The sequence below is a fragment of the Zea mays genome, chromosome 6 (assembly GCF_902167145.1).
Source record: "Zea mays cultivar B73 chromosome 6, Zm-B73-REFERENCE-NAM-5.0, whole genome shotgun sequence".
Classification (NCBI taxonomy): Eukaryota; Viridiplantae; Streptophyta; class Magnoliopsida; order Poales; family Poaceae; genus Zea; species Zea mays.
Genome location: NC_050101.1, coordinates 119340378 through 119349415, shown reverse-complemented (window position 1 = coordinate 119349415; position 9038 = coordinate 119340378). Strand labels below are relative to the sequence as shown.

At 45.0% G+C, this 9038-nt stretch overlaps 3 protein-coding genes across 10 annotated transcripts; 1 reads left to right on the top strand and 2 right to left on the bottom strand.

The window, feature by feature from the left end:
- Positions 1 to 319: 319 nt before the first annotated feature.
- Positions 320 to 3697, bottom strand: LOC103629872 (nucleolar GTP-binding protein 1). Its single transcript, XM_008650971.3, has 3 exons — positions 3520 to 3697; positions 645 to 2706; positions 320 to 554 (listed from the first exon to the last, which is right to left on the bottom strand). Exon 2 carries the CDS (start codon positions 2674 to 2676, stop codon positions 667 to 669), a length of 2010 nt encoding a protein of 669 aa, XP_008649193.1. The 5' UTR covers positions 2677 to 2706; positions 3520 to 3697; the 3' UTR covers positions 320 to 554; positions 645 to 666.
- A 7-nt stretch (positions 3698 to 3704) lies between these two features.
- Positions 3705 to 6938, top strand: LOC100193390 (uncharacterized). 8 transcript variants are annotated; one of them, NM_001412567.1, is made up of 8 exons: positions 3705 to 3883; positions 4010 to 4106; positions 4359 to 4423; positions 4794 to 4858; positions 5244 to 5350; positions 5619 to 5668; positions 5882 to 5964; positions 6493 to 6938. In NM_001412567.1, exons 1-8 carry the CDS (start codon positions 3740 to 3742, stop codon positions 6605 to 6607), a joined length of 726 nt encoding a protein of 241 aa, NP_001399496.1. In that variant the 5' UTR covers positions 3705 to 3739; the 3' UTR covers positions 6608 to 6938. The 8 variants fall into 8 exon arrangements, 6 of the variants coding, with proteins under 6 accessions (NP_001399496.1, NP_001296807.1, XP_020394378.1 ...); NM_001309878.2 differs by having other exon boundaries at positions 3963 to 4106; XM_020538789.2 differs by having other exon boundaries at positions 3710 to 3883; positions 4359 to 4420; positions 6493 to 6925.
- A 207-nt stretch (positions 6939 to 7145) lies between these two features.
- LOC100283690 (peroxiredoxin bcp) lies at positions 7146 to 8710 on the bottom strand. Its single transcript, NM_001156591.3, has 3 exons — positions 8392 to 8710; positions 8157 to 8294; positions 7146 to 7768 (listed from the first exon to the last, which is right to left on the bottom strand). The coding sequence occupies exons 1-3, from the start codon at positions 8599 to 8601 to the stop codon at positions 7460 to 7462; spliced, it is 657 nt and encodes a 218-aa protein (NP_001150063.1). The 5' UTR covers positions 8602 to 8710; the 3' UTR covers positions 7146 to 7459.
- Positions 8711 to 9038: the final 328 nt, after the last annotated feature.

The window sequence follows — 9038 nt, the reverse complement described above, 5'->3', positions numbered from 1 at the left end:
CCTGAATCTCAACCTACAAGAACTGGATTAGAATTCTGAACTAGAATCTAAGACAGAGCCAATGATGACGGCTCTCACATGAGTTAGATCTAGAGAAGGAATAATCGAGATAAGCCTTATCATGTCTGTAAAGAGACTGCGTCAAACCTAGAACATCATGAAAAGCTTCTCGGCACTGTGTCAAGACTCTCTCTGAACCTGAATCTAGGAGCAAAAATAGTAGCAATTGACATGGGCCACATTACCAGAACTAAGTATGCCACTAATTGATTAAGTTTGAAATCATAATTAAGAGAAATTGCAGCGACACAGCAGCACAGAGGAGCAAGGATCGATAGTAAAATCTCATGGGCAAACTACAAACATGTTGAGTAGGGGACATGGATAACTTTGTACCATTCAACAGAATTAAACACTAAAACTATATATCAAGAGGACCAGAGACATCAAGACAAATTTCGTAAATAGTAGCATAAATAAGTGCTGGCTGAACACAAAAAAAACACCCGTTTCATCAAATTGATCAAACCAACAGTGCACCAGTCCTTTATTACCTGCAATAGTAAAAACAGGAAAACTCAATATCAGGACACCAGTAGAGCAAAGAAAGCAAACACAGAAGTTGGATTGCAAAAATGACCAACCAGATGCAGTGAGGTGCTGAGCTTATCGCCTGCTTGTCTTTCCAAGAGTGCGTTTCCCAGAGAACAGATGCTTTGGTTTCAAAGTAGGAATAACACGGTCAGCCTCTCCACGGCGAGCATCCTTGTTCCTGTTCCTTGTAGAGGCCTTTGCTTTCTTGATAGCCTTCTTCTTCTGCTCAGAGTCCTTGAATCCTTCTCCAGGAATGACCTCCTCAGGAGCCCGTGACCTCGACCTCGACCTTGATGTACGACGCAGTTTCTTGTTGGATTGCTGGCCATCTATCTCCATACCGTCACCATCAGCTGCAGCTCTGCTCACTGACCTCTCACGCTTGCGGCCCCTAGACTGGCTACGAGCTCTATTGATGGCAGCAATAGGATCCACACCCATAGAGGAAAGCTGCCGTCCCATCCTATTAGTTGTGAATTTCCTATCTTTGTCAAACTTTCTAGGGACAATAGGACGGCTTTCTGCAGTTCTCTTCTTCATTCTATGTTCTTGGATAAGTAATGCCTTCTTCTTCCTAATCTGAGCCAGAATCTCCTTCTGTTCCTGAGTTAGTTCATGGCCATCAATCTGGAAAGCATCTTCTGCAGCTTGTTCTTCCAGGCGAAGCCCTTCCTCCCTTTCCAACTCTTCACACCTTACTAGGATATCCGGATCCAGAAAATCTGCAACGTTGTGACCATCCAGTATCTCTGGAAGAATATCTTCCTTCCATTCATCATTAGCCAATATATAATGTTTCTTGAGACTTGCAGAATATACCCCAGCACCTCCATTCTCATTCTCAATGTCCTTCTCAAGCTTCTTCTTTTCCTTAGCAGCAGCATTTGCCCTAGCTTCCAGAACAGCCGGAGGGATGCAAACAGGCCGCTCCTTGTTGTCACGAGGCTTTGGAACAGCAACATGAAACCTATTCAAGCAATCCATCATCTTCTTTGATTTCATCTTCACATCCACCCTCTGTTCAAGAAGCCTCTCGCATGCAGCATTTTTCACAGCCATTACACCATCATCTGTTAAAGTGCTCATAGTCAATAAAACACCCTCTTCATTAGGACCAACAGCTTGAGTTATAGTCTTCATAGCCTCTGCCTTCATCTCCATGACTAACTTCATGTCATCCTCAGAAAGCCCTTCAAGTGGCTGCAAGTCAGTCTTGTTGCACACAATGACCAAAGGCTTATTCATAAACAGAGACTTTATACTGTGGAAGAGTGCAGCTTGCTGAGCGATACTGTACCCACAAGATCCAGAAATGTCTAGAAAGAACAACACCGCAGCCCTCAAGTGTGCCAGCGCAGTGATGCTACACATTTCTATGATGTTCCTATCTTCAAAAGGCCGGTCAAGTATACCTGGTGTGTCAATCACTTGGTAGCGCAGGTACTTGTAATCTGTGTGGCCAACAAACAGGGATTTTGTTGTAAAGGCATATGGCTGGACATCCACATCTGCCCTTGTAACCTTGTTCATGAACGAACTCTTCCCCACATTTGGATATCCACAAATCAGCACAGTACGGGTGTTCGGGTCTATGGATGGAAGCCTGGCCATGTGCTGCCTGATCTGCTCCAAGTAAGCCAAACTAGGACTGATCCTCTTCACAACAGTGCACATGCGACCTAGTGCAGCCACCTTCAAACACTTGCACCGGTAAAGGGAGTCTCCATACTTGAGCAGCCTCAAGTAGTCCTTGGATATCTTTGCAATGATATTCCTAGCTGTGTTGATTTGACCCAGCGCAAGCTTGTAGTGATCCTTGTTGTAGAGCACGTGGAGGAGATCACCATAGAAAGGGTGGATGTCATCCAGTCGAGGAAACTCATCGATGATGGTGGAGAGCTTTTCATAGAAGTTCTGCTGGGAATATCTAACCTTGCGCATGTAAAACTGGCGAATGCGGGAGATAGCATATCCCTTGTGGACAACAGTCGGTGTCTGCCTTTGAGTGCGGGACAGGATTATGTCAATGAAGTCCTTCCCGGGAGGGACAACAGTGATCTTCTTGAAATTGTATTGCACCATCTTGGTGATACAAAACTTGAATACCTATTCCTGTAAAACAAGAACATGTAAATGCAACATAACATAACAACAACAATAAGAAGAAATAAAAAATTCGAAGACATAAGCAACAAACAATGTCTGCAAGCATTAGTTCTGAAATGTTATAAAAAGCGTCAAACATGTATCTCCATCTCCACAAGATGGTACAGATTAATTCGACAACACAAAATCAGACCAAAGATGGAGACAAACCGATTCCCATATTAAGTTGAACATGCTATTAGCGCACTGAGAAACTATTGCTTTAGAATACTCCATGGCAATGAACCAATTAAATTACACGGCACCTTGCTATGACCCACAAGAAAGCAAAAGCAAATGAAACTGGCATCAGCAAAACCTAAGACGAGAACAAATCATATTCACCTTCAGGCAAGAGTGTTTTTTTGTTGCTTAAAGCTAAGCTAAGGAAATACATGATGCCAGTAAGTGACTACAGACATCCTTTGCCTGGCTAAGAACAGAACAATCTTGATTGACTGCACAAAATCAACACAGAAGAAGTTGCATAAAACCAATTTAAGGTTGCAGTAGTCATGCTGGAACAGTGGAACTACCATAGTATTCGTACAGCCAACCCGAACCTTAATTCTCCCATGTCACGTCTAAGCACCAGCTAATTGGTCGCTAACATATCAATCAAACGCTCGCACAAAACCATAAAAAACACATCTATCTGATCTCTAAGGATTACAGAAAACAGTACACCAGATCCCACAACACAGAATTATCAACAGCCCCGACCGATAAAACCATAAAGAAGCACACGCGCAAGAAGAAACGATACATGGCGCTGCTAACCTCGTTAGGCGCTCGGAGGAAGAGGACCGATTTGTCGGCAAGAGAGGTCGCGCCCTCTCCGCCAAGTGCTGCTGGAGGCGGCGCGGGTGTTCTCCCGCTCTGGCGGCGGACGGGGAAATGAGGGTTCGGGCGGGTTTCTCCGAGAATAGAATCTTATAGCTTGGGCCTTGATGTGCTGGCTTTGTTCGGCTTATATGCATAGTACTTCTTTAAATGGGCCATGCGGCCCATTTCCTGCGGTGGCGGCGGCTTGTGTGTGCAAACTCCTGTACGGCGTCTCACGCCTCACCCCAACTCGCTCCCTTCCCCGTGCTTCCCGCCGTCGTGGAGAGGTCACGCGGCTGGTTCCCGCCGCTTCCGGACGGTTCGGCCTTCCAGCTTCCCCTTGAGTTCACCACGTTTTGTGACGCAAGCTAGCTGAACCCTACTGATTGCTCTCCCAGCGCACGGTGGTTGTTGCGCTGATTCGTTGTCTTGTGAGCTGTTCTAGGGTTCCGAGGGAGGAGGATCAGCTGCCGCGATGTTCCTCAGGATCTCTCGTCTCGGGGCGCGGCTTCTGCGCGAGTCTGGAGCGGAGACGAGAGCTGGTTGGCATCCCCACTTTCCTCCTAGTTCATTTCCCTCTATTATTGGTGGCCTAGTCGTTGTTGGCTTATTGCCCATCAATTGTGGTGAAATTTTGCTAACTTAGACCAGCTCTATGATTCTGAGGGATGTTAATCTTGCAGTTCATACTAATGTTTCTTGCATCTTGGCTTTGGGATTCTCCTGAGTTTATGTATTGCTCAGCCTTGGTGTCTCCTTATATACTGTTGATTGTTGCTACATTTTTCTGGCAGGAAATTTGCTAAGCAGTCCAGGCATTTTGTATCAAGCTCATCTTAACCAGCATTCGACCAGAGTGGTGACTTCTACTGTATTATCGTTGTTAAGAACTAAAGATTGGTAGTGAATAATCTATTTAGATGAACATGTTCCCAATTACCATTCATTCTTGCTAATAGTAAATGTATCACTAGTTATTGATTCACTTAATGATCTACATTGATTTGGACTATATCTATTATTTTCATGATTTGGTTTCTATTCGATGAATCTATCTATACATTCCCCATTCTGAAACGGCTGTTGCAAAAGAAGATCGGCATTATTTTTCCTCAGCAAGTTAGCTTTTTTAGAGAACTACAAGCAAAGCCTTTGTACTTTTGTACTGCAGGAGTGATGGTTTCTATCTCAAGTTTATTTGTATTAATTTTTTGTTTATATATTTTCAGCGGAATGTCCTTTTCTCAACTGCAACAAGTGGTGATCAGGATGAAAGCAGTCAGGCAAAGGATAAGTAAGTGCATTTGTGTCTTGTTCATGGTTTTTAAAGCGGTAAGGCGAGGCAAGGCGTTGGACCTCCGCCTGGACGCCTAGGCGACGCCTTAAGAACAGTGATTATGTTTCATCCTCTATATATAACTAAATTTGAACTCCTTGGTTGTTTTGTATCTTGGAACCAGGTATCAGATTAGCCCAGTTCCTTCTAACATGGAATTCTTTTGTTATTGTTGTCTCTCCATTTAAGGAGCTGCTCCTTCCACACTTAGAGGAATAGATGCCACTAAACAATAGCTTGATCAGTTTTACTGAATTGTTAGGGTTGAGCTTTCAATAATTATTTTCAGTAGAGGCAGTCCTCTGATGACTGATGTGGTTATTTTTCTCTGTATTATGCACAGAATCTCGGTAACATTTGTTAACAAGGATGGCTCAGAAAAGACAATACGTGTTCCAGTTGGAATGTCCATGTTAGAAGCTGCTCATGAAAATGACATAGAGCTTGAAGGTACAAATATTACAAAGATGTGCACTTCTATTCTAGTGTGGGTATTGTGTTTATGGTTTTGTAGTCAGTTCATGCTTGGTGATAAGAATATGTCATATATGGATCTTTTTTATATAAAAACTAACTAGTCATGTTCAATCACCTGGCTCCATGGTTTTTCCATTTTTCATCAATACATTAGGTATCGTAGTCATTCCTTTTTATGTTCTATTCACTGATTTTCAGCTGTAATTCATGATAACATTCCCTGCTATTGTGTCTACTGCAGGAGCATGTGAGGGTTCACTTGCGTGTTCTACTTGTCATGTAATAGTAATGGTATGCTCACTATATACTTTTTCAAATTTATATTAATATACTATTAGTAATGCCATTTTATTTTTTACAGTGTTTTTTCCTTTGTGTGGCTCATGTTGGGTTTCATCTCTAGCAGTCTAACCCGCCTTAATTTTCTTGGGGTTATGTTGTTGTTGTTGCCGATATTCTAGTTTTGCTGCTAACTGCAACTTTTTAAATTTTTATCTTATCCAGGATGTAAACTACTATAACAAATTAGAAGATCCAGCAGATGAAGAAAATGATATGCTTGACCTTGCATTTGGGCTCACAGAGACGTAAGTCAAGACCCTTCGAACAGAGTAACTTGCTTCTCTTATTATTTTGTCTCCAGAATCTTGCTATCTGTGTATCACAGAAACAAACATTTCAATATTTTAGGTCCTGGGAGTAATTGTCAGAATCTGTTCTAAATTTGGTGATCATGGGTGTTTAGGTAGCAGAAATAGTGGGCCTTGGACAAGGTCCAACTTTTTTCTTAATAATAGTCTTGAAAGTTTCAAAGCTAGTGTATAGTCTGCATGGCTAACTGCTGTTACAGTGGCACCTAGGCAATAGGCATATTAAGTATGTTCATGAACAATCGAAAGTAAGACAACTCCAACTAGTTTTGTAAGAAATAAGTAATTTGGCCTTTTTTTGCGGATCAATGCTTTTTTAAAAATATATATATATACAGAAAAATAATGCATTAGATGAATCAAAGCATTAAGAAATCCATGCAGCCCCCACCGGTAGTATTATTTAGAGGTGGATTGCCGTAGTTTCACAACTCTAACAATCTGACTTGTTGGAACTGTATCCAGATCTCGCCTCGGCTGCCAAGTGATCGCGAAGCCTGAACTCGATGGTATTCGGCTGGCATTACCTGTAGCCACAAGAAACTTCGCGGTAGATGGCTATGTACCGAAACCACACTGAAGACAGTTATGTACACCACACTGAAGACAGTTATGTACACCACACTGAGGCAGTCATCTTGGGGGGCACGGATTCGTACAAGTCAATTTTGTAGTTTATAACCTGTATAACCTAACTACACCTTTGCTACTTGTAGTCGGGGTAGCTTAGGACTACCTTGTTGAGGGAGGGTTCGTTCATTGATGAACCCCTCCATTACTCCCAGATAACAGTGCTTCCTTCATCTGGGCGAATAAACATCTTTCGTTTTGTGCGAGAGTATGTAGTGTACTCAGAAATATTTGCATTGTAGTGCTCCCAATATTTGATCTTTTGCTACCTAGGTTGCTATTCTGTTCATAGAAATGTAGCATGTATTTTAGGACCCCCAACAACCGCTACGGCCAAGTCGGTCTAGATCGGATAGTGAAGTTTTTAGGCGTATTCTCTTGCGACTTGAGACGAGGCGAGAATAGCGAGATGGTGAGGCGTGGACGAGGTTGCCGCCAGTGGAGTGAAGTGACGAGGCAACTGGAGTATGCGCACGGACGTTCGTGTGGTTGCAAGCAGGCTTTACCTCCACAGATGGATGTATCGATCACAATCCTGACCGGTTTGGGTTGAACGAGCTACAACATCTGAGACTGTCGACCAAAAGTACAGTTGTAATACAAGTGAAACTGACCATGACAAACAGGAAGATGCTGGTCGATCAAACGAGCCAGAATCGTGTGATAGATAGACTCACTGAAGGATGGAACAAAACATCAGGTCATCAGCTCTTGGTTACATACACTACACTACTACATAGTCCGGTACTTTTACAGCGACGAATGCAGAGCATGGCCCAGAACAGTGAGGAGGTTGATCGGATCAGAGGGTCTGCAGGATCTTGAGCGTCTCGCCGATGTGCTTCTCGGGCTGGAACTGGTTGTTGTAGACGTACTGCACGACGCCCTGCTTGTCCAGCACGTACGTCTGGCGCCCCGGCAGCGTCCCGAACAGGTCCGAGGGGACGCCCCACTCCTTGCGCACGCGGTTCCCCTCGTCGCTCAGCAGCGTGAACGGCAGCCGGTACTTCTGCGCGAACGCCTTGTGCGACGCCGCGTCGTCGCCGCTGATGCCGATCACCTCCGCCCCGGCCTTCTTGAACTTCTCGTACGAGTCCCTGAACGCGCACGCCTGCATCAACCAAACCGCCATTTCTTTTTATAATAATAATAATAATAGAGGATGGATGGATCATGGACGGAGGTTTCAGTTTGAGGCCCAGTTTTCAGTTTGGTTGGTGTCTGTTGTTGTTTTCTGGAAAAGCAGACTTTAAAAATAGCCTTTTTTTTTGGTTAGATCTTTGGTTTTTAGAAAGCAAAAAACCAGTCCCCAAAAGTCCAATCCAACAAAACCTTAGTCTTCAATGGGTGCTTCCATTCTACAAAATGAGAAAGCTTTTGCCTTTAATTTGCAGGAGCACTACTCGCCACAGTTTCAGAGTTTCTTACTATTTCTTGGAATTAATAACAGACGGCTCCAGAGTTTCAGTAAAGTGCCGACATTTGCTTAAGAAGCTGACCTGCTTTGTGCATCCGGGCGTCTCGTCGGCGGGGTAGAAGTAAACCACGACGGGCTTGCCCTTGAACTTGTTCAGCGACACGGGCTTGCCGTTCTGGTCCTTGAGGGTGAAGTTCGGCGGCACGCTGCCCTTGGCGACCTGCAACGAGGAGACGACCACGGCTACCAAACCAATCACCGCCATGTGTGGAACACGGATTCCCGCACGCACGCACGCCATTCCCGAGGCCACGTACCTTGCCGCAGACTATGCCCGTGGACGCCGCCGAGCGGCGCCGGCGCGGGGCCGGCGCGGCGGATGCGGGCGCCCGGAGGCCGCGGAACACGGAGGTGGAGGGCGTGCAGAGGAGCGCCGCCTGCGCGCAGGCCGCCGGGCCGCGGGGCGACGCCCGCGGTGCCAGCGCCAGGGAAGCCTTGCAGCAGGCCGTAGCGGGCGTGAATGCCATGGCGGGTGGAGCTTCAGGTCAAGCCTCTGCTGCTGCTCTAGGCTCTAGCTATGGCCTTGGCGTCTCCTGTCTCGTGCCACCGATGGAATGGAAACAAACATCTTGCGATGGTTGGCTGGTAGGGGATAGTGCCAGGAATTCAGGATGAGATGTGAGTGAGGGGGTTTTCTGCCGACGTGGCACACCTTGCTGCCCTTTGCTGCTGGTGAACATCTTGGTTGCCCTTGTGCCATGGCATGGAAAGTTGGAAACAATACAAGCGTGGTTAAGATCCTTCTTGAGTGCCTATGTGTTGACCGAGCTTTAATAGTGGAATTTATCTGGAGAACCTTTGTAAAGCATGGATTAGAGTTGTCGTTTATATGCACTTCAGGTAGGAGCACTACTATCACATTTGGATTGTCATTCAAATTCAATAAAACTCTAACCAATCTATT

Excerpts from the sequence above, each read along its gene's own strand:
- LOC103629872 (XM_008650971.3), bottom strand. The coding sequence starts at position 2,676 with ATGGTGCAATACAATTTCAAGAAGATCACTGTTGTCCCTCCCGGGAAG.
- LOC100193390 (NM_001412567.1), top strand. The coding sequence starts at position 3,740 with ATGCGGCCCATTTCCTGCGGTGGCGGCGGCTTGTGTGTGCAAACTCCT. Across the intron at positions 3,884-4,009 it reads GTTCCCGCCGCTTCCGGACG|GGTTCCGAGGGAGGAGGATC; the intron begins GTTCGGCCTTCC and ends GAGCTGTTCTAG. Across the intron at positions 4,424-4,793 it reads ACCAGCATTCGACCAGAGTG|CGGAATGTCCTTTTCTCAAC; the intron begins GTGACTTCTACT and ends ATATATTTTCAG.
- LOC100283690 (NM_001156591.3), bottom strand. The coding sequence starts at position 8,601 with ATGGCATTCACGCCCGCTACGGCCTGCTGCAAGGCTTCCCTGGCGCTG. Across the intron at positions 8,295-8,391 it reads CGGGCATAGTCTGCGGCAAG|GTCGCCAAGGGCAGCGTGCC; the intron begins GTACGTGGCCTC and ends TCCTCGTTGCAG. Across the intron at positions 7,769-8,156 it reads CGCCCGGATGCACAAAGCAG|GCGTGCGCGTTCAGGGACTC; the intron begins GTCAGCTTCTTA and ends TGGTTGATGCAG.